General features: G+C 45.5%; 2 protein-coding genes across 5 annotated transcripts in view; one reads left to right on the top strand and one right to left on the bottom strand.

The window, feature by feature from the left end:
- Positions 1-12,187, top strand: part of LOC111838061 (ligand of Numb protein X 2-like) — a 25,309-nt gene extending 13,122 nt beyond the window's left edge. For all 3 annotated transcript variants that reach the window (XM_023800634.2, XM_023800636.2, XM_023800635.2), the window contains 8 exons: positions 2,003-2,187; positions 3,207-3,403; positions 5,742-6,152; positions 7,060-7,203; positions 8,031-8,205; positions 8,322-8,568; positions 9,592-9,750; positions 10,242-12,187. In XM_023800634.2, coding sequence (XP_023656402.2) covers positions 2,003-2,187; positions 3,207-3,403; positions 5,742-6,152; positions 7,060-7,203; positions 8,031-8,205; positions 8,322-8,568; positions 9,592-9,750; positions 10,242-10,377 — 1,654 coding nt within the window. In that variant the 3' untranslated portion in view covers positions 10,378-12,187. The remainder of the gene's footprint in view (positions 1-2,002; positions 2,188-3,206; positions 3,404-5,741; positions 6,153-7,059; positions 7,204-8,030; positions 8,206-8,321; positions 8,569-9,591; positions 9,751-10,241) is intronic.
- Positions 12,178-23,838, bottom strand: LOC111838062 (pre-mRNA 3'-end-processing factor FIP1-like). Of its 2 annotated transcripts, none has more exons than XM_023800639.2 (16): positions 23,711-23,838; positions 21,979-22,015; positions 21,156-21,219; positions 20,521-20,627; positions 20,323-20,381; positions 18,725-18,835; positions 17,083-17,213; positions 16,641-16,780; positions 16,396-16,495; positions 16,078-16,219; positions 15,269-15,292; positions 15,119-15,176; positions 14,981-15,042; positions 14,230-14,404; positions 13,268-13,420; positions 12,178-12,982 (listed from the first exon to the last, which is right to left on the bottom strand). In XM_023800639.2, coding segments are annotated over exons 4-16 (1,290 nt in total). In that variant the 5' UTR covers positions 20,523-20,627; positions 21,156-21,219; positions 21,979-22,015; positions 23,711-23,838; the 3' UTR covers positions 12,178-12,849. The 2 variants fall into 2 exon arrangements, with proteins under 2 accessions (XP_023656407.1, XP_023656406.1); XM_023800638.2 differs by lacking the exon at positions 23,711-23,838 and adding an exon at positions 22,528-23,697.

Below are 23,838 nucleotides of genomic sequence, written 5' to 3'. Positions count from 1 at the left end.
TCTGAGTTAAAGTTAATTGATGAGCTGACTCATTGGGTGCTTTTTGATTAGTAACACCTTACAATAATATAAAACACCTAACATTTTTGCTTAGTATGACTTTGGGAGCCAGTGACTACAATTTTAATTAACAGCAAAATGGTAAGAACAAAACTGAATGAGTCAGTCAAAAAATGACACTTGAAAATAAAAATCTGTATGGAAGATGTGTGGAGAGATGTTAAACATTGCTTGTTAATTGGGGTGGCCGGTACACTGGTGTCATAGTCATTACTGGTATGATTGTGCGCCACGATATGGATTTGTACTATACCGGTAACACCACAAGAAGTCTACAGTCTAATTATACAACAACCTATTTATAAAAAGTAAACCATTTTATTTTCTTCAAAGCTTAAGTTGTAATTTGAATACTTGTACTTACAATGCTGATAAACCAGTTATATATGTGATTTTTCTATTACAAACTCTGATGGGGTGTTGCAATAGCGATAATTCAAAATAAACGGATTTTGTGTAATTATACACATCAAACAAAATAACGTGGTTACATATATATAGCAACAAATTAGCCTTCATGCAAGGTGCGCGGTAAAAGGCACAACTACCCAGTTAACACTAGAACCGTCTGTTTTCCATTCCAATGAACATCAAACTCCTTTAACCTCCAAGCAAGATGTACTTTGGTGTATGCAGCCCTTTTTTTCAGCTAACATGCCATTAGTGTTAATGACAGTAGCGAATCTAATATCAACAACCAAAAAGCCGAAATGTTCATAACGGAGTGACTGCTCTGTCCTGAAATTGTAAAACTTAAAAGTTTTTATACGCAGTATTTAATAAAATGTTGGATAAATAGACATTAGTTTACTGGTGACTTAATGTTCTTCAAAGTTTACGTTATTTCACAACTGTATAAAGTTATTTTATATGCAAATCAGCTCAGGTGAAATAATTAAAACGTGCATTTTCAGGGTTGCCAACTCTCAAGCATCTGACGTAACACTTGCACTTTTAGACTCTCACGCTCACGCAAGAAATCTTACGACAGATCAGTATTATTCCATTATAAACCTAAAAGTAGCTACATCAAAAGCATTGGGGTAGTTTGTCAACCATAAAAACTATTTACAAGGTAATAAAACTGGAACATACATGTAAATGCGTATGCAGACTTGTCTCAAATTGAAAATCTCACTCCAGCAAGCTGACCAAAGCTGGCAACCCTGCGTTTTATTTGAAATGAAAAGTAAAATGCACTGCACTGTTTTCGGCTGAAACGGCTTGTCATTCCCTTTTTGTTGTTTTCTCATATGTGATGTATAACATCACCTTTGTCACTTTTTATTTTCTAAATAAAGCTGCCCATACCCAAGTGTAATAGCAATTAAAATGTACTTATTATAAAATATTGCTTTCAATTTATATAAAAAGGGACAGGACATACTGCTCCTTCCAAAACTGATATAATACCATCACCGTCCAAAAAGTAAAAAATACTGTGATGATAATTTTAGGTCATATCGCCCATCCCTACTTGTTAATGGACTTTTGTTATGAAACCAAAAAAATTGCAACATTTTTACGGAATTAAGCAAGTGTGCCAAGACTTTCTGTGAGCACCTTGCATGAACTGTTGAAAACGAGGCAAATATGTCAGTGTCAACAATATATAAACTAATCTTTATGTTCACAATTAATGCTTGTTAGCTATCTGACTATAAGTTGTTAAAATTAGCAATTATAAAGTAATCCATACAAATGACCATCATGAATACAAAGGTTAACTAGTGCAAACATAAATACTAGTTAGATTTCATAAAACATCTTTTCTTTGGTCAATTCGATGTCACACTCTGTCAGTATACAGGAGAATGAGCATAGTCCATCTGTGATCCATCTTGTTATAGTGAAAAATTGGACATGTGGTTTTCATTGGACAGCTATATGTATGTATCAGTTGGTCGTCTCTGAGTCTTCAGCTCTGCTGTACATTTCCTAGATGTCCTGGCTTCAGGAAGCTGCGGGAAGAGTCTGAGAAGAAGAAAAGACCCCCATGGAATGACCTGAAAGGGAGCAAGACTGAGGTGGAGCCATCGGGAGGCACTGCGGCCTCTCGCTCGGGAAGCTCCCGGAGCCCTGGGGAGCCGGGCTTGGTGAACCCAGCTTTTGAGGAGAGTGAGGATGGTAGGACAGCCTTCCTCTGCAGCCAGCAAAGGGGCCTGAAGCCTGGAACACACCAAGCCGATAATGGGCTGTTGATGCGAGTCGGTGACTGCCTGTCGCACCAGTGTGTGTGGCACACTTGGAGCTGTGATCCACTTAGGAGCTGTTTAGTACAGTTGAGCATGTTGAATCGGCCTTGTAGCTAACTGACGAAATTGAGCTTTCACCGCTAGTTGTGCCGGTGTGTTCCTGTGCAAATTTTCGCAATCGACCGGAGAGGAAGGGAGCCGATTGTTGGCCTTCATTGGTACTAGATTATTGCCGTCAGCTTGGGGTGTACCCAACTTAATAATTACATTCTGTATCATATTAGACCATTCATCTCTCTGCCACTTTATGGCCATATAAACAATTGGAAGATAGATGGATGTTAGTCTTTGTGTAATTTATTTACTGCAAAACTGCATTTTGCTGTGTGATTTAAAAAAAACCCACATATATGACATGCAGGTGTCAGATATACTGTAATGGCATCTCACTTAGTGACTGCTGCTGTAGTTCAGACATGTTTGACCATGATGGAAGATCCTGTCAAATAAGCTGGGCTAGCTTGACCACTAACACAAAATGTGGCAACTTATTTTTGTTCTTTAAGCAAAAGAGGCTACCACAAGCATAAAAGTGAGGTGATGGATTGATTGCTCAGGGTGGAGGGAGTGGAACACAGTGACACATAGCTCACATAAGAGGAGGTGGAGGGCAGGACAAGCCATCTCCGGTTTTCTGTTTGCTCTACCAAACTGAACTTAAGTATTTTCCAATGAGATGACACGCTTGTGTTTTCGTCGTCAAGTACAGCTTGCCCTGTAACTTTACTTACAAGACCTCCCTCTTGTTCATTCCAAATCAGTGACTCCCACAGCCTTGGGTCTGTGGTAAGACGTCAGGGACGGTGTGGCTGTATGATGACAGCTCCTTTGTTTTGTGTACATTGGTGTGTATGAACACAGAGTTCCCAGAGTTCCCTGTCACCTTCCCAGATGCCCCTATGAGATGCAGCCTGGTGGCTGAGACGAACGTGGTGGAGATTTTTCGCACTGAGCCAGAGGAGGAGCTGGGGATCCATGTCGTTGGCGGGAAGGACACGCCGCTGGGGAACATTGTCATCCAGGACATCGTGCGGGAATCCCTGGCAGCTCGTGATGGAAAGCTGGCCCCCGGGGACCACATTCTGGAGGTGAGAGAGCCTCGCAGGGGGGTGCTTGATTGCTTGGTTTTTGTAAAGTGCCTTCGTTGGTTCATCAGATTCATCAGTGACGGTTCCTCATTGCTTGTGGAGTTTTACTTACACAAAAATGTTCTGAGGGCAGAATGAAAAATGATTGGTTGTCTCTCAGAACCAATCAGATTATAGAGGAGCTGGGGCCAAGACTGATTGGTCCTGCCTCCTTTTGTTGCTTGGACCCACCTCCTCTACAATCTGACTGGTTACATCCAATCATTTTTCATTATGCCCTCCGAACATTTTTGTGTAGGTAAACTCCCATGAGCTTAATCATTAATCTCCCATGTAGATCACTTTGCCTTGTTTCATCTTTGATAGGTAGTATGCAGGCTGTGGCTTGCAGGTTGTACACTCTGTGTCTGTGATCAGAGGGTTGTTGGCTCAAGCTCCGTGGCTCACATTGGTGTTACCAGTAGGCCCTTGAGCAAGGCTCTTTACCCTGTTTGTTCCAGGGACACTGGCGGACTGTACTGTCTGATGTTCGCTTGTTCATCACTTTGGACGATAGTGTCTCCTAAGTTAATGTACTGTTTGGTTTGGTAAATATTACACCTGCAGGAAGCAAAGAAAGATTTGGTAGGTGTTTGAATCCTGACATGATTTGTCGTTTTTGAAACCCTGGCCACAGTGAGTTTGAACGTAAACACCATGAAATGGAACCTCATTACAGCCAGTAATTAGGAGATGCTGTCCCTTTTAGACGGAGCAACCCAAAATAAAACGGTCCGGATTTCCTGACCCCGCACAGTCCCACACACACACACGACACCAGAACCCAGCTAAGCAGAACACTGCTTGCATAGCCTGCATGAGACAGTGAAGGCCATACTCAGCAGCTCTCGTCTCCTAAAGTATCGGCAACACCACTTTTGTACACACAACACCTCCAGCATTTAGGCCTTATTTATGTGTCCTCATGTGCATCCTTTTGCCTGTAGTTTGTAATGTCAGTGAAGATTTCCGGCACACTTTGTGTAGGTCAATCTCCTGGTGCTGAAGCATGGCCAGTTATACAGTTCTGATAGTCCTGATAAGTTCAACCTGATTGAAAGATTATTTTGGCATTGCAGTCTTTTTTGTGGGTGATAAAAAATAAAGATTGACGATGGTCATTACGTGCATTTGCATTGATATTTACATTTGCATTAATCACCTTTCATTGTGATAAGCAGTCGTCCCGCCGTGGGCTGCATCCCATCCCACCCTCCCCTGACTCCCACCCTCCCCTGACTCCCACTCCTCTCACTTTGCTCCTTCAGGCGGAGCAGGAATGTAGCGCGCTGGTAAACAGAGCTGACAGAATGGGTTCACATTAGTCTCTGGAATGCTTGGGACTGCCTTTTGTTCTCTGCTGACCAATTAGAATTAGAAGTGTGACTATGATCCTCTCAGCCCATTGGTCGCTAGATGAACACTTTATTATTATTTTTTTAACATAGGCTGGTGTCTCATGCCAAAAGGTATGTTGAGATAAACATCAGCTGCTTATTGAAAGGCCTCCTCCCCTTCCTATTGCAAAGTAGACTCTAATTACACATGCTGTCAGACATGAGCTTTGTCAGCACCTTGAATTTGTATTGAATGTTTTGATAGCTTGAAATGGTCTGCAGTATATTACATTGCAATATAATCGTGATTATGTGCCGCATGCGCAATAATAACCAGGGCTTTAGATGACGGGTGCAAACATTTGTCCGGACGCCAGCTTTTCAGTACTATACGGATGTTTATTTACACCCACAAATTGGTATGCAGATTAGTAGTATGCCTAAAATATTAATGAGAGATGAGTATTGTGATGCCCAAAAGTTAATCTGTATAAATCCAGTTTATCCTTATGTTTATTAAATTTGGTTAGCGCTGCATGTCACATGCTACTGTTTTGGTAAATCATAGAAGTGATAAGCACTGAAGTGGTGGTGAAGAAAGGGACAGATCAGCAGCCACATCGTCTTTTAAAAGAGGAGATATTGTGCTTAAACGAGGTAAGAAAGTGGTGTGGTAGCAGTTTAAAGTTCAGTATGTTTGTTAAACATACAGTTTTGCTAAATTTATACAAATTACTGACTTTTAGGCGTTACAAAACACCTCTCATTAATATTTTAGGCACACTACTAATCTGCTTACATAATTGTGGGTAACGTCCATATAGTCAACAGCCAGGCGTCCGGACAAATGCTTACGGCCATCATCTGAAGCCCTGGTGATTATTGAGCATAATCACGACGTGATATCGTGCAGCCCTGGTCTTATCCTGTCCATCCTGTAAAAAGACGGCTCTGTCTCCTAGGTGAATGACGTCAGCGTGGCGAGCATTTCACACGCGCGTGCCGTCGCTGTGCTGCGGCGCTCTTGCCCTGTGGTGCGCTTCACCGTCATGCAGGAGAAGGGCTTCTCCACCCGCAACCCGCGCCCCGAGCACCACCCGGGCTCTGCTCCTACCGCCTCTGCGCCGGCCGGCCCGGGCCCTGCCCCCTTCGGCACGGTGATCCAAGTGACCCTGATGAAGAGGGACCGCTCGGAGCCGCTGGGCATCAAGCTCATCCGCAAGTCCGAGGAGCCGGGCGTCTTCATCCTGGACCTGCTGCCGGGTGGCTTGGCAGCAAAGGATGGCAAGCTACGCAACAGCGACAAGGTGCTGGCCATCAACGGGCAGGACCTGCGACATGGCACTCCTGAGAGCGCGGCGCAGATCATCCAGGTTGGTCTACAGCTCCTCCCTCGCGTCCGCTTCTGATAGCCATTAGCATTTAGCAGGAGCCATAGTGCTGTGCTGACAGGCACCTGCTTTTTTAAATGTCGGGTGTGTTTGCTGCAAGAAAGTTAAAGATTCAAAAGATTCAAGGGGGTCTCTCTTGTCGGCCCTTCTGTACACAGGTGTGTCGTCTCCCAGAGTGCCATGGTGTGACTTTGTTACATACATTTATTAACATGGTTACTAACATGGTTGCGATCACTTAAAAGTAAGGCAGGTAAAGTAAAAGCATAAGTAAATCCACATAATATACAGCTTTGATCATGAAATATTATAAAGTTGTAAGCCAGAGCCCGACTCAACTCAATGATTGTAGCGTAAATCTAAAAATTTGAGTTATACAGTTAATTCAGACAGTGAAGTAATGCTTGGGTTAAGTGTCTCAGCCGTTACGCTGTTGCTCAATAGCAAGAGTGCCTGTTTATCCATATTAATTGAACTAATAATTTATCCTGGACAGGACACAAGCCCAGACCATTGATGCTACAGGGAAGCCATTGATTTTCATTGTTCCACTTGTTTACAGCTCCATGCTTTTATCGTAACTCAAACGGAAATCTATGCATGACCAACGCAAGATTTCTTCTGCGTAACATATGTGACCTTCACACAGCTTTTCATGTGATTTTAATTAAATGGTTTGATGAAACTGTTTTAATTAAGCTGTGGAGATTCTTACATATTGAGGATGTTATTAGGAATAAGTCGTCAATGATCATCGGTGGTTGAATTGCAGCATTTTGAATGTCTGAATGATGTATAAAGAGGAAGTCAGAAAACCGTTTGCTGTCTGCTGAAACTGGGCAGGCTGTGTGTGTGTGTGACAGGAGAATGTGGCTGTCCCCATGCCCAGGCCAGCGAGATGCGGGTGAACTTCGTGGTGCTGAGGCACGCTGAGCCCCAGGGGGAGGCCGTAGTCAGCGGGGAGGGGCTGCTCAGGGGCACACGCCGCAACTCAGACCTGCACTACTTCAGGCGGCGCTCCACTTATGTCAAGGTGAGTCCCTGCTGTAGCCTGCCCCTGCGTTAAGGTGAGTTGCAGCTTACCAGTGACCGTGCAGGAGCTTGCCCCTGGGTTAAGGTCAATTGAGGCTCGCCGGAGACCGTGTGGTAGCCTGTCCCTGTGTTAAGGTGAGTGTCAGCTCACTAGAGACCTTGCGATAGCGTGCCTCTTTGTTAAGGTGTGTCACGCCTCACTGGTGACCGTGCGGCAGCCTATACCTGCGTTAAGGTGTGTCACGGTTCACTGGTGATCGTGCGGTAGTCTGTTCCTGCGTTAAGGTGTGTCACGGCTCCCCGATGACCATGCGGCAGCCTGTACCTGCGTTAAGGTGTCTCACAGCTCACCGGTGATTGTGCGGTAGCCTGTTGTGGTTCTGCTTATGTTTTCTGTTGGGGACGTGGGGTAGGAGTCGCCCCACAGAGTCCCGGCACCCCTCTGCCCCGACCTGCAGGCGTGGGGGGTGGGGCACCCACCCAGCGGGTGGCAGTGAGAGACGTGTCACTTGCACGCTTCTGATCAAAAGAGCACGTGGTGCCTCTTTGTTTGCGGGCTGGAGGATCAAAGGAGGAGGTTGGTTAGCTGTCACTAAGGAGGCTCGCAGCCTCTCTCTCTAGCTGGGAGGAGAGGATCCCTGCTGGGCAGGAAAGGGAGCTTCTGAAGGCCCTGCAGGCTCCGCAGAGGGGAAGACCTGTGGATTTCAACACATGCTCTGAGCTAATGTGCTGTGTCCTGTACTTTCTCTCTGCCCTGCGTCTTTGAAGTACCTCACTGTCAGCTGACATTTCTCTTTCCCTTTGTGTGTCTGTGTGGCCCTTGCCCAGGACCCTCCTGATGGCTTTTCCAGCCAGGAGAAGACTGTGAGCATTAAGAAGGAGCCTCGCCATTCCCTGGGTATCACCATCGCTGGGGGGAGGGACAGCCGGAGCCATGTGCCCATTTACATAACCAGCGTCCAGCCGGTGGGCTGCCTGCACCGCGATGGGACCATCAAAGCCGGTAATGTCCCCAGGCGCTGCAGTCGCCCTCTGCCAGTGTGACTGTAGGCCTTCTGTTGGCACCCAGTGCCTAGGAGAACGTGGTGCTGAGGTTCCTTGCCCTCCCTGATGCCCCAGGTGACGTGCTGCTAAGCATCAACGGCGTGGATCTCACCCAGCTGACCTACACGGAGGCCGTGCGGGTGCTGAAAGCACAGGCCTCGCAGCCCAACGTGGTGCTGCGCGTGGTGGAGACCGTCTCCGGCACCCTGACGGAGGAGGACAGCGACGGCGTGAACTGGGAAGAGCTGGAGCCTTTGGAGAATCCACGGGAGGACGACCTGAACTGGGCCCCGCTGTGGACGCGCTGGCTGGGCCTGCCGAGGTGAGACGGACGCTGTCAGAGGTCACTAGCGGTGCATTGGATGGGCCGCCTGTCACAGTGCGTGCTGTACACAGCTCCTCTTGGCAGTGATCAAAGAGACACATTAGCATAAATTTGGAGTCTCAAATTCACCTGAACGGCTCGTCTCTGGTCTAGACCTCTGAAGAAGACTGATAATAATAATAATAATAATAATAATAATAATAATAATAATTGATACTTTATTAATCCCCGTGGGGAAATTGTCTTTTACACCTCCCTCAACTTGCTCTTTGTGGACCACTAACACAGAGGTCTAGACCAGAGACGAGCTGTTCAGGTGAATTTGTGACTCCAAATTTATGCTAATGTGTGCCTCATATCGAGTGTCTGTAACAGTATGTCCACACTGCTACGTTTTCATATTAAAACACAGACGTAAGTCTCAATTTTCACCTTTGGTCCACACTCAGCCCCCAAAATCAGTGTCTTTTCAGAGACTCCGCTGTAGAGTCGAAGTGTGGATGAGTATGAAAACGCAGACTCTAAAAGTGCCCAAACTGCTTCCTACTCATCACGTGACCCATCCCTGATTCGATCCCACTAGTTACACCCTCTCATTGCCTGACGGGGGACCGGGTCACCCTACACAGAAGTAAACAGTATTCCAACATGGCGGATATGGAGATGTTACTTTAAATGGCCCTTTCCTTGTTGCTGACCTGTATGTAGCTACATAGAGTGTTTGCTGCATATTTGCGCAAAAAGAATCTAATTTCCCAATCACAGTGTATAAGCTAATAGCCACATCATACATGTTTCTGCTTGTTTGTGTGTCTGGAAATTTCTTTATAAACAATATGAAAACATTTGTGTGGATGGAGATGTTTGAAACCTCTATTTTAATTGCATCTTTCTTGCCTCATGATTCTAAATGAAGAAGTAGTTATTAAAAAGTAATGGATAGATGGATTGAAAGGATTTTTTTTGGTAATAACTAAATAGATAAATAAAAAGTTTGTTTCCCCCACTTTCTATCTCCAGCCCATTGCACTGGTGCAGAGACATTGTCCTGCAGAAGACCAACAGCGAGAGCTGGGGCTTCAGCATAGTGGGAGGCTATGAGGAGAATCATGGGCAGCAGCCCTTCTTCATCAAGACCATCGTGCCTGGAACACCAGCACATTTCGACGGGCGTCTCAAGTGAGTTGCCAGCACGTCGGAGACATGATGTTGGCTTTGCCCCAAAATAAACGTGAAGCTATTAGGGCTTGATGGGGCCGAATGACCTTCTCTCATTTGTAAACATCTTATGTTCTTATTTCCCACTTGTACTGTATGATTCTCTGCTTGGTTTTGGTGAATCAGGCACGTGATGGGTGACACCCATTCTTTATTACATCAGCAGAATCAAGGAATAAAGTAATGGACAAGCGTGAAGGATTTTGTATATTTTTATTTTTAGGAAACAAGCTGCTTTGACAAATGTGTATTATATGAATAATCAAATGTCAAACACCCAGTAGAGGTTATTTAAAATTGAAGGTGTATTACAAAGGGTTAACATGCACTGAAGAGAGAAGGTATTACTCTGCTGTCTGCAGAGCTGAGTGGTGTAAAAATGCGTGAGAGTGACAGTGTCATGAGACTCGAGGTTGGGAAGCTGTCGCCCACAAGCTGGTGTTTTCCTGCAGGTGCGGTGATGAGATTGTGGCTGTGAACGGTGCGACGACAGTGGGCATGAACAACTCCTCGCTCATCCCTCTGCTGAAGCTGCAGAGGAACAAGGTCACGCTGACCGTGGTGTCGTGGCCTGGCAGCCTGGTGTAGCTGCACTTAGTATCAGCATCCCATAGTCAGTCTCCCCATTCCATCTGTTATGCACTCGCAGCAGAGGTATTGGCCTGCTCCACTGGCCAGTTAATAGTCTGCAATAGTGCCACATTTATCCACTGTGCGTTGGTGTTAACACAGCCAATGATTGACATTGCGCAATAACCACGACCATTTAGGGTTCAAAGTTCGTTTTCATCACTAATACTGTGTTGTACAATTCAGTAGATGATATAAGGTGAATATGACCTGTACTGTACATGATATACTTGGAACAGTACCTGTGGATGGTGCTGTAGAATTGGGTTTATTTAAATTATTCTAGTGCAAAACCCTGAGCACCTAGGGTCTCCTTGTGGGTCGATGTCCTTTCACCCTGGAAACGAGCTGACCTCAGGGTAGTTGTTTTGCCACATCCCTCTACCTTGAGTAGGTAGCTGTAGGTTCTTCTCCTCACACACGAGATGATGATGCTTGTTCTAAGACAGCTATGTCATAATGGTGAAAGAGAACAGTATTACCGCTAACCCAACAGCCAATTCTTTAATACGATGTGCCTGCAGAAAATGGAGGCAAGTTTGACAATCCAGTGAAGGTGAAACTCCCTCTCGTGGCGTGACGGTGTTTAGTGCTTCTATGCCACATCTTCCAAATGACAAGAAAGTGGGATTTATTGATCCACAATTCTCCTGTCTGTCTTGTAAGTCAGTTGAGCATTTCCATTTGTAAAATGCTTCAAATCCTTTGTTAAAACATTAACACCCTTGCCCCCCCACCCCACCCACTAATTTGTTTCTGTAATTTGTTTTTGTGTCTCAAAGTACTTGATAATATGTTGTTGGGGTTCACAAATTAGTGCAAGGCCTCGATGATCTAGATAAGTCCCACAACTACGACCTCAGAAACCCCCATTTTAGTGGATTTCTTCTCAACAACCAGTTAGAACAAACAATGAAGTATAACCAGAAGTTATGAGGAACCTGGGCTTTTATTTTTGTCTTGAAGTCCTGGAGCTGCTGGCCTCTCATCTCTGCTGGGGTATAAACATACCAAAGTTAAATAGCCTGCTTCAGCTTGCCTGTATTGGTTGATTGTAATTTAGATCAGCTTAGGCACACAGCTTTATCCTCCTATGCATACAATTATGTAACTGTGCCTGGTGAACTACCCAGTCGATCCATTCTCTTTGAAGTGGCGCTCTGCTGGTAGCGAATAGAGTGCGATGGTTTGTTCTGATTTGTTTCTTATGATTCATTTGGGTGCCTTGTTTCTTACAGAGGAAAAGCAATTCTTACCTGCCTTAAGGACCAAAAAAAAAAAAAAGACATAAACATGAGTCTCGGCGTCTAGCCCCCTGCATTTGTAGGCCTTCCTGTGACACTGGGGAGGAGTTCTGCTAAGGCCCGCGGTGCTCTAGGCGGTGGGCGGGCCCTGGGACCTCTGGCTAAACTGGCTCGCCTTCCACATTCCCGGTAGGAAGGGCAGAGAGCCCCCAACACTCACAGTGACACTCTGGGGGGGCAGGGGTATGATATTTATCATCCAGATGGAGCACGTGAAACATCCATTCAGTTATAACGGATCCCAAACAGACGTTTCCTAAACTGGGTGCGGTCCACGGCGCTCACATAGACAAAATGCTCCAGGACTCTGCTGCAGTCTTTCTGTAGATAAAATGTATGTCTGGTTATTTATACGCGTACGTAGAACATTCTGAGCCTAGATAAAGCTTTGCTGTTGGAACCAGCTTTTGCAGTGACCACAGTGTGATTTAAACTGATTTCATTTAATAAATAATAAAATAAAACTTGTCTTTTTTTATTTTCATACATATATATTTTTAAATTCTTAAGTCATGACATTCACATTTTTGTCGTGTGCCATTAAAAAGGAGAAGATATATAAAAAAAGACATTTGGTATCATGCCATTTTGCAGAGGAAAAACTATAACACTTTCACATCGAATAACGCTGAAGGGCATGTTTTGGGCCGAGTGCAGTCCTCTGATTTTACACTTGCGTCTCCTTCCAGGGAAGTCTGTCTGAAGATTGCCTTCTGTTAACATTCACGAAGTGAACATGAGATGTTCTGAAAGTGTCCAGGCGAGTGCATCCAGCGGTGCCTTACTTGCTGGTGATAATTACGCCTGCATGGCTAATCCCAACACTTACATTTACCTAAATGAGCACCAGATACATATATTAACAGCACAAATAACAAAAAAGAAAAACTTTTCCCTCTCATATAAAAGTAACGTTAAAAGCCTAGAGGTTTTTAAAAACGTCTTAAATAGGAAATGTGTGATACGCTGACTAACGACATAGCTTACTGCAGAATCACAGTTGGCGCTCGGAAAACAAAGAATGGGATGTCTGGAAGAAGTGCCCCTCGCAGAGCTTTCCGGAAGCTTGACGGGCCTCCTGCTGGCGGGAATGTTCAGAGTGCCCGGGGAGAAGAGGGTGGAGCCACTACTCCTTGCCCTCCGGCTCCTCCCTGTGGCTGACAGCCTCCTCCGGTGCCTCCTTCTCCTCCTTGCTGCGCTTGCTCTTTTTGTGTTTGTGCCTGCGATGTCCGTCACCCTCCTCGCCGTCGTGCTGCTTGCTGCGAGGGGACAGCACATCCTTACTGACGTTTTTATCCAGAGCCTCGTTACATTTATTAGCCGTTTCAGGGGACAGCTGCTTTAACGGAGCTGCTTTTTGGATGCAAGACCACCCTGCTGTCCCTTCAAGCTCTTTTAGAGCTCACCGCCTGAACGTGGGCCTCTGAAAGCTGAGGACTCATCCGCCTTAGTGCCAGTATCTTCCTGATGGTAGTAAATCTTTAACTTGAGCCCCGCCAAAAAGCCCTCATTGGTCCTTCCCGACAGAAGGGCTGCAGACTCACCGCTTGGACGACTTGTGTTTGCCGCTCTCCTCCTTGTCACGATGGCGCCGGTCCCTGTGCCTCTCGTCTCGCTCGCGGCTGCGCTCACGGCCGTGGTGAAACTCCCGCTCGTATTCCCTCTCGTGGCTGTAGTAGTGGTAACGCTCATCCTCGCTGAAGTCAACACCAAATACCATTTCTTAAAGCTTTCAAAATTATACCCAGAATTCATTCCGCCACCTTCTTAATTTAACAAGTGCAAAAATTAAACCTAGCCACAAGTCACAATCAAGTTTTATCACTGTTACTGCTGCTGTAAACTACTCTAGAGCTAAGATTTCAGCAGTTCTATTCTGGATTAAATATCTATGATTTAACACAAGGTATGGCACAGTGGTGCAGTTGTTAGCACTGTTGCCTCACACCTCTGGGACCAGCGTTCATGTCTCTGTCTGGGTGGAGTTTGCATGTTCTCCTCATGTCGTCGTGGGGTTTCCTCTGGGTACTCTGGTTTCACCCCACAGTCCAAAAACACAGTGAGGTTTGTTGGAGTCGCCAAATTGGCCACACATGTGAACGGTGTGTGAATGTGTCCTGTGATGGGTTGTTCCCTGCCTCGCGGAAGAAGCTTTTGGGATAGGATCTGGACCCCCATTCCCCTGAATAGGACAAGCAGTTCCAGATTGTCAAGTAGGACATTTCACCTATGGTGAGAAGTGCCTAACCTTTGTCCCGCAAGTTAATTAGGCAGTTTGCACCTAATTTGCACTTGTGGCACTAGGGTATGTCATTTACCTTGCTAATAATTACTTCTCTATACATAATTAAAAGCTGACGTTGAGTACAATCCCAGTGTTCCTTGAAGGCCTGAAGCTCAGCACCTTTGGCCTACAGCAGTGTTTCTCAACCTGCTTCCTCCCAGATCCCAAGCAAAAATGTGGACCGTCTAGAAACATTGGCCTACAGTAAGTGGCGGCTCTCACTTGCTGTACTCGCTGGTGGTGGGAGTTCGGTCCCTCTCGCGCTCCCGCTCTCTCTCCGGGTCCCGTCGAGAACCCTGGTACTCCCAGGGCGATGTGCCCCCGCCGCCCTTCTCCATAGGCGTGACCCATGGAGAGTGTGAGGCAGAGACAGGAGGGTAGCTGATGAAGGTGGAATCTGCAGGTGAAACCACCGGCAGTCAGATCCACAGGCCAGCTCCATCAGTGCTGCTCAGCCTGGTCCTTGGGGACGATCCACGGTGTTGGGAGGAAGAAGCAAAGACAGGAGTGTCTGGGGTCCCCAAGGACCAGGCTAAGAAACACTGCTACTGTAAATTCAAATTTACCTGAAGCTATTACCCAAAGCAAATTAGAAGTGGAAGGAAGGGTTACACTTTATGTGCTCCTCAGGATTTGAACCCATAACCTTTGTGGTGGTAGCACAATGCTCTACTTGTTGTGTTACTGGACCTAACCATTTCATTGGCCATTGAATCATATATGTGCATTTAGGGTCCAGTGGCCCAGGGTCAGAAGGGTTGACCTAGGGAGGATGCTCATGACAGGTTAGACCAGGGCCGGTGTGTGTGCGGGTTTTCGCTGCAACTCCCTAATTAGATTACTAATTAGAGGACTGATTGGCTGAAGAGTCCTCACACCTGGGTTTGAACAGCTGACCTACAGGTTATCCCAAAAACCTGCATACACACCGGCCCTTTGCGGATAAGATTGGCCACCCCTGGGTTGGACTCACCTCCGGAGTTGTACCCAAAGGGGGGAGGAGCTCTGGGGTTGTACCCAGTGGTGGGGCACCTCCTGTGGAGCAGCACAGGAGTCAGTGTCCATCGTGGTCACTTACCAGTCCTGGCAGGCATCAGATGTCACCACTCACCCATCCATCGGGGGCATCATTAGAGTAGGGGGTGGAGCCAAAGGAGGTGGGAATAAGCCTGTAACACAAGACGCGATGATGTGCTGCGTGTTCCTACACAATGACCAGTGAGCAGCTCAATGGCCGGCGGCTGTCACCACAGAGACCTACCTGGTATGGCGGGCGGGGGGATACCTGTGAAGACAGGCCAGCGATGGGTATCAGTGCCACCAAATGAAGCCAAAACACTGAACAAAGGGCAATGACATGCCTGCACTCTCAAGCTGAATCAGAAAGATTAACCTGAGTGCAACGATGAAATTGACCTGGTTTTCTATTTAATTCCAAATCTTAATTGGCTAATGCCAGCCAGAAAGGGTGATAGACACACACATCATATACTCCTATCATTGTGGGGACTCTCCATTTCTATGGGCATAAATCTAACTATGACAACCTTAACCCCTACCGAGCCCTAACCCTAACCATAAGTAACCAAACAAAATACAAGACTTTCGGTTATTTCAGTTTTTTGATTGTACTCACAGATTTTTTATAAAATTGAGGTTTATATTGTGAGGACTGAAGAAATATCCCCATTAGCTAAAAAGTAACAGGTTTTACCATATTGTGGGGTGGGGATAACTGGTCCCCACAATGTGGTAAATACAAACCCACACACACACACATCCTTTAATATGTGTATTGTGCAACCTGTTCAGAGAATTAGCTGTTCTGCCTACAGACTCGTAGGCATCCAGCCAGCAGTATTTGTCACCAAGGATGACGACAATGAACACAGGCATCACATCAGCTCCATGGAAAACGAGCCAGTTCACCACCTCCCTCTGGACAGGTAGCTAAGACGGGACCTGGATCCACTATAGGACTGGCCCAGAACTCACTAGTCAAGCTGAAGTTTCATACTGTAAAGTATGGACTGAAACTCAAATGTAGTCTTTTTGTGAATTAGAGCTTACCAGGCGGATGCAGCGGTGGGGGCATGCCAGACACCGGTGGGGGCGGGTGCAGGAAGTGAGGAGGGGGCGCTCCTATAGGGGGAGGAGGGAGCCCCGCCGGGGGGGCAAAGGGTGGGGTCTTACCGGCATGGTCACCCAGCACCTGCAGGCGGAATGGCAACCGGCTGACTGTCCTGTATATGTCATTCATACATGCACTGGTGTGTCTGAAATATTTCCGATCCCCTTATATCCTTGGAATAATACGCTTTGTTTACAAAAGCAGCCTGCTGGTGTGCTTCAATCTTTCAGGGGCAACGAGGTCACCGGGAGTCTGACCTGGATGGGATTGTGTTCGTGAATCTCTCTCCTTCGGCCCTCGACCCGCCGGATGGCTCCCGTCTGTCCGCCAATCACATCGATGGTGCCGCCCAACTTCCTGTGGAGAGGTGGGCGCGTGCAAGCATCTCAGTGCTCACATTCTTCGGGTCCGAGAGCCTGGGTCCCCCCAGCCGAGCATGGCCTATGAGCAGGGTGCGGTATGTCCATGATTCCAGTCGCGTCTAAGCTACGGCAGTTTGTACCTGTTTGGAGGGGGTCCAGCTTTAAGTCTGTTGGCTGCAGGAAGGATGTTAGCTGACGGGAGAAAGTCCATCTTGAATTCCGATTTGATGGCAGCTGATTCAATCTCTTTCTCCAAAACGGCGGATCTTCCCTGCTGCACCTTCCAGACATAGAGGAAATTTGAGAATCTCTAAGGGCTTCTTCTGCATATCAACAGCCTACATCATCTAACCTGCCTAAAATTCTTATCTGTCATGGATATAACAGGCAGGATGATATTCTAGCAGTGACCTTATGTGAGTAACCGAACTTGAAGTGTCCCTAAGTTTAATAACCGGATTTCTCGGCCAAGAGCTGCAGTATTTTTAGTTCCGTGCAATCCTGTAATGGCGCCCGCAGCTGAAATCCCACGGGCCGTCTGCAGCATGAGGACAGTGCCTCCTTCGAGCTGCTGCTACCTACTGTGATTTTATTCTCAGAGTTCAGGGGGGCCCCAGGCTCCAGGCCCAGCTGAAGCCGGCGCTGTTTCTCGCAGTACGCCTTCCACGTCTCCTCGTTGAAGCCGTAGTTGAAGTAATCTGAGAGGTCGGCACCTAGGTGGTGAACAGCAACGCGGGAAATATGAGCAGGAGACGGCAATCTGCCTTCCTGATCCCTGAATATAAGCTGTGCTGCCAAAATACCGGCTGTTATTGTGAAGGGCATTGCTGACAAATGGAACCACAGTGAACTTAATAAACTTAAGTGGGGATGCTTTAAATGGAATACTGATCACTTCCAGTACCAACTCCAACTCTGTGAAACTTAATATATTTTTTAAATTATTTACAGATTTTTTTAATGTTAATTCCATTCTGAGTAGCTTTTTGAGTCTGCTTACAGTGTACCTGAGCTTAGATTTGAGGTGGTCTCTCTGGATTAATAAGTTGTTTTTAAGTTTATATTTCATGTTCTGTCATATTTTCTCGTGGAAGATATAAAGCAGAATTATGTGTAATTGGGCTGTGACAGTTGCCAACATCATTTGCGGTTCGACATGCACAATGAAACGAATGAATACATTTACTGACAAGCAGGGGTGTAGCTAGAAATTCTGCCCACCCCCAGTCCCATTTTATATAATTTATTGTATCCAAGGGCTCCTTCCCCAAGTGGAGGAGTTTAAGTATCTCGGGGTCTTGTTCATGAGTGAGGGAAGGCTGGAGCGGGAGATCGACAGGCGGATCGGTGCGGCGTCAGCAGTGATGCGGGCGCTGCATTGGTCTGTCATGGTAAAGAAGGAGCTGACCCAAAAGGCAAAGCTCTGGATTTACCAGTCGATCTACGTTCCTACCCTCACCTATGATCAAGAGCTGTGGGTAGTGACCGAAAGAACAAGATCGCGAGTGCAAGCGGCCGAAATGAGTTTCCTCCGCAGGGTGGCTGGACTCTCCCTTAGAGATAGGGTAAGGAGCTCGGTCATTCAGGAGGGACTCAGAGTAGAGCCGCTGCTCCTCCGCATTGAGAGGAGCCAGATGAGGTGGCTCGGGCATCTGCTTAGGATGCCTCCTGGACACCTCCCTGGTGAGGTGTTCCGGGCATGTCCCACTGGGAGGAGGCCCTGGGGAAGACCCAGGACACGCTGGAGGGTCTATGTCTCTCGGCTGGCCTGGGAACACCTCGGAATTCCCCCAGAGGAGCTGGACGAAGTGGCCGGGGAGAGGGAAGTCTGGGTTTCCCTGCTTAGACTGCTGCCCCCGCGACCCGACCCGGAAAAGCGGTAGATGATGGATGGATGCTGGAAGGGCCCCTGTTAGGTGCTAATGCTAATCGTGGCTGCGAGTTGGTTGCGGCTTGTGCTGGTTAGTCAAACACAATGGCGACGCGAGAGCTGAGAGACCCTCCCATGCCATTTAATCAGGAGTTTGGGAACATTTCGGTTTCCCATTAGATTATTGATAAGTGGTTGATAAGACCAAGGCTGTCTGCTGGCTCTGTAATACCGAACGCAGATACATTGCTGGAAAGTCACCCAACGTGCTAAGTGATGAGTTGACGCCTATGCTATCTGTTAACTGCTATAACGTTGCTTCTCAGTTGGCCAGTAGCACCCACAGCTCCTCACCTGGCTTCCTCCATGGTTTGTCCTCAAAGATGTCAATGTCCACCTCCACCACAGGCAGCCCGTTGATGCTGCCCACTGCCTCCATGTCGATGCCTTTGGACTGCAGCTTTGCTGCATTATTAGGCAGGGAATCCAAGTGTCAGTCAATCAACAGAAGAAATGATCAAGAACAGCAAGAAAATATTCAAATCACTACAGCTCCTCAATGTTGGACACTGTTAACAATCAAAGAGCAACTTTTCAAAACTCAGTTAATTTGTTGTTGTCTTTGAGATGAGACCGCCAGTGACCTGTCAGGCTTCCTCATCATACATTACAGTGTTGGGAACCAAAACTCACAGAGTCCTCAAGTAATCCAAGGAAGAACTTTCATCAGATATCCAAACAAAAATCCCCAGAGACCGTACTAACAAACTTATTCCATCCATGTATCTTGTGGACTGAGTGAGTTTTGGAAATTAGCTCTTTGAAATTCCACTCTCCTGAGCACCACTTCACTGTACAAAGACCTGGGAATACAGTAGTACCTCAGTTCTCGAACTCATGAGAATTCTAATTTATTAAAAGTCGAACCAGCCAGTTCGAAAAAAAAATGACCTAGAACTCTATCTGAATCTCAGAAGTCAAACCGTGAACGCCGACCTAAGAGAACTTGTACGCGCAGGGAAATGAGTCACGCGGCATGTCTCTCAGCGGAAACAAAGGGTAACGCTTCAGTCTCAGCCTCGAGTTCACTGTGATAGCATCGTTTGCAGGTGATAGTGCTTTTTTTATTGAAAATATCAGGTAATACACTATACTTTATATAATTTTGGTAGCCATTGCTCACCAAAAACTTACACAATAGTTGTACCTAAAATGTTACAACCTAAAAGTTTGCGATTTATGAACAAATTAACGAATACAGAGTAATAATAAAAATAAACAATGGACCGTATGGCATAGTCTAGTGTTGGTGCAGTGTTGGGGCATGGCTTGGGGTTGTCACGATCTGCCGAGCCGGGACCGGGGAAGCAGGGACAGGACTCAAGCGATCGGGAAACACGGGGTTTAATTGAGAACAGGCAGAACAACATAATAACGTTACAATGACAGGACTAGGGAAACAAAACTGAAACATGGACTAAATACATAGGACTAATGACAACAACCAGAAACAGCTGATCACACGGGGATTCCACACGAGGTTAATGAGGGGGCGTGGCACACGGAAGGAACAGACGATAGGGGCAGGACAGGGGTAGTGTTGGGGTACATTCTTTATTGTTTTGGAAGCCATTAAGAAAAAAATGCTCGCTCTTGTTTTATCCTGTTCATTTTCCATTATTTCTTATGCAGAAAATTCGATCAGAAGTCAAACTTTTTAGGATTCGAACCAGAGTTCTGAACAGATTAAGTTCTGAGGTACCACTGTACATTACTTTGTTTTTTTAAGGATAAATATATTTTAAGGTTAAATACAATAAAATTAAAGAGAGCATCAGTGTAAAACCAAAATTGTTTAGGGTTACTAAAATGTAAACACACAGAGTAACCACAGTACTTGAGTGAGCATAAGCAAGTACTTGTGCGTGAGCAAGTACCCAGCGGGTACTTGCCTGGAGCTGTGACTCCATAGCTGCGTCCTGACTTGAGACTCAGGTTCATAGGTGGTGCCCTAAAATGGAGAAATGAACGATTAAAATTTTATCTATCAAGCAAATTTTTTAGGAGCTGAATTATTCATGACATATGCATAAATTCATTACAGCAGAGCGTCCCCTACAGGTCACACACAGAATTGACAGCACACACACATGTAGGAGGGCGCGCCAGTTTTAATGTTGCCAATGGTGACTTTGACATCATCGTCGTCGTCGCTGTCACTCTCGTCATTGTCATCATCCTCACCGCTCTTAGCTGCCTGTGGACCCAAAGGACATTTACACGGCATTAAATCAAACATAAAAAAAATTAAAAATGAAACTTACATCATTCTGCACACCACACAATGCATTAATGCAGGGAGATGGGTACAAATGGACTAATATGGCAAACTTCAGTAAAAACAATCCCATTTTATGATGGCAAAATACAGACTCTGTCCAGGCATATATTAACATGATCTGATTTAATACCCTCTCATCTTATTCATTTTCCTTAATGGCCTACGAGATCCAGAGTCGCGCCAAACTTCAAACCCATTCCAGGAAGCAGAAGATGGGACAGACCTGATGCCAGGTTATCAAAGCTAAACTTTGAACTTTGCATAAACTGAATGAAATTTCCAGAAGATCCATCAGATAATCTGATCATGAAGGACTTAGCAGGTAAGGCTGAGCATGGTGATGGCGTGGGGAAGCCCCCTCTCTGCACAGTCACGTGTCACATGCAGTGTGGCGTGCCACTGGTCAGGTCATCAGGGTGACCTCCCTGCCTGCCTCACCCCTACCTTCTCGGCAGCCTGCTTCTCATTGGTGTTGCTAAGGTAACTCTCCTGATTGGCATCCAGAAACCTGTGAGGCGGGGACATACAATGTCATCAGCCACTGTTTGTTTTTTTTTGTTTTTTTTTTTAATACCCCTGAAGTCAATGTATCAGATTTTGTCCTAAACTTGTCACCACTCAGCATGTGCCACATTTCACTTAATATACGGTCAGATCCAGTTTAATCCAGTTTATTGTTTTGTTCAGTAGGCGTGACACTGCACGTGTAACTTTGCCCTGATCAACTTCCCACTACTGGCCATAAACAGTTAACAGTGAATTTGGGCTTGTGTTAGAAAACGTCATAAACATGAGGTCACTGCAACCTGAAGTTAACTTACACTTGATTCTCTTTTGAACCTGTATAGTATTTTTTTCTACTAGAAATTGCAAACATAATGCAGGTATAAATTACAAAACCGGCTAATACAACTCTCCAAATAAACTGTTACGGTGAGACTACAATAAAAGCTACGTTGTTTACTGAGTCACGTCTTCGGTGCTAGTACAAGTTTATATTTGTGGAATAGGTACCGCTGACTGCACATTTTCAGTTAGAATATAGATCGTCGGGGAAATAATATTTAACTATTTGATAAATATTAACTATTACAACGATATTATTTAAATAAATACTGAATATTAAATATTCTACAGCTGGCGGCACCTATACAGTTATTCCCAATGAAAATTTGTTAATGATGGCCATTGTCCACAACTTAAGAAACGTTTAGTGACTAACACGAAAGACCATTCCTACGTAAAGAATAACAACATGCGTTCTTACCCGGCCACATTCTCCCCACTCTGTTTTTTGGTCTCATCTGTAAACCGGCACAAAAAAATCAAGTTGTGATTTCATCATTAACCATTGCTACTACGTTAGTACGCCACCGCCGCTTATCAGACAACTTCCTGCGCGGCGAATAATATCGCTTTATCCGCTGCGACTACCCGAAGCGAGCAAATCTGCATTTAAGGATCTCCGGCTTGAGATCGCGTCGTTAAACTAAGGAGACAATGGGATAGCATGGTCACTGAGCGCGGGACGGTTTATTCCTGGAAAAAGTGATCTGGGATTCATTGAAGCATCCCTCTGTCACCGGAGTGACGGCTCTGCAGAGACTCTATCGGAGACGCTTAAAATAGTTCGATTGCAATATAATGCATTATAAGTATCTCCATGCATTTCTCTCATCAAATCGGCTCTATGGCGAAAACACTTTAAAAAAAAAAAAAAGCCTATTAACAGATTAATTTCAAAGGCCTTTGGTCGGTGTAGCCGCTGGACCAGCGGCCGATAGTGTTGATGGTGCGGTTTTATGGCCGTATTTACCCCCATAAAGCCAATGCTCCTCGTCTTCCTCGGGTTCGGCCCCATTGTTGGGTACCAAAGTCGGATCTGAAGTGCTGAACTCAGTCGCCATGGTTTCTTCCCTATTTAGATGTAATTCCTTACTGCTGTGGTCAATGGGCGCTTTGTTTGGGCTTCCAGCGGTGGGGAATTGTGCAGCAGGAAAATAAGCATAATGCACGGCAACCGAAACATCGATACACTGTAACAAATGAATAATGAATAGATTTCGAAATAAAATAAAAGAATACTTAGTTACTGTTTATGATCTGCATAAATGCCCCGCCATTTATAATCGCTTTCGAAGAGGAAAACACCTTCCCTTCCCCGGGTCCTAAAGCCTTACAAATTGAATTGTGATTTTCTTCCACCATAGTGCAGTATTTCATTGACATGTTAAGTAGACGGAAACCTAATGAAGCATGTTTTAAAAAGTTGGTACTACGCTACATTATTTGGCAAGTTGTTTTACATATTTATATGCCATTCACCTATTTTAAGAGTTACTTGTTTGCTCATTTTACGTTCAGCTTTTAAAATCTATTTCAGGTACAGTGTATTGTCCGAGTTATTTTAAATCAGTCGCTTTGTTCATATGTTCAATTTATTGTTCAGCACAATGACGAGTCCTATTTTTTCTAATACTATTATGGCATTACATATTCCATTCAAAGAATAATGAGTATACTTATGATAAAAAAAATAAAGTATATCCCACATGTAATTTTAAAACGAGTGGTGTTTTGTGGATAAGCAGGCAAAATAATTATGTGGCCACGATCTGTATTCAGAAGCTGGATTTTAAAACGACAAAGTTCCAAATCGTTATCTCTAAGTTCGCTCAATTCTTTACGCTCCCTAAGTCTTTAATAAGGATTTTTACTAACAGTAACAAAATAAGAAACCACAGGAATTTTCACTGTAAATGAAATACATTGCAAAGTATATTGTGTGTTGCTCCACCAGTTGTACTGACATAGGAATCCGGCAATCTATTTGACATGAAATGAGGTCTATTCGCCATTTGCACTGGAATGCTTCTTCTCGCATATCCCATCATGCTGCTCTGTGATACCCAGACACACATACAGGTGAGGGGGGGGTCAGAGTGCAGGGTCAGCCCACTTATCTTGCACCCCTGGGGCAATAGGCACGGTATCCTGACCTGTTGAGCCTCACAGCACCCATCTGAAGCAGCCAGGAACACTTGTGGCATCCATCCATCCATCCATCCATCACTGTGGTCCGAGGTGGATCTTCCTTTGCATAATGCTCACTTTCAGGACACATTTC

This window comes from Paramormyrops kingsleyae, chromosome 18 (genome assembly GCF_048594095.1).
Source record: "Paramormyrops kingsleyae isolate MSU_618 chromosome 18, PKINGS_0.4, whole genome shotgun sequence".
NCBI classification, from domain to species: domain Eukaryota; kingdom Metazoa; phylum Chordata; class Actinopteri; order Osteoglossiformes; family Mormyridae; genus Paramormyrops; species Paramormyrops kingsleyae.
This window is presented reverse-complemented; position numbering and strand designations above follow the sequence as displayed.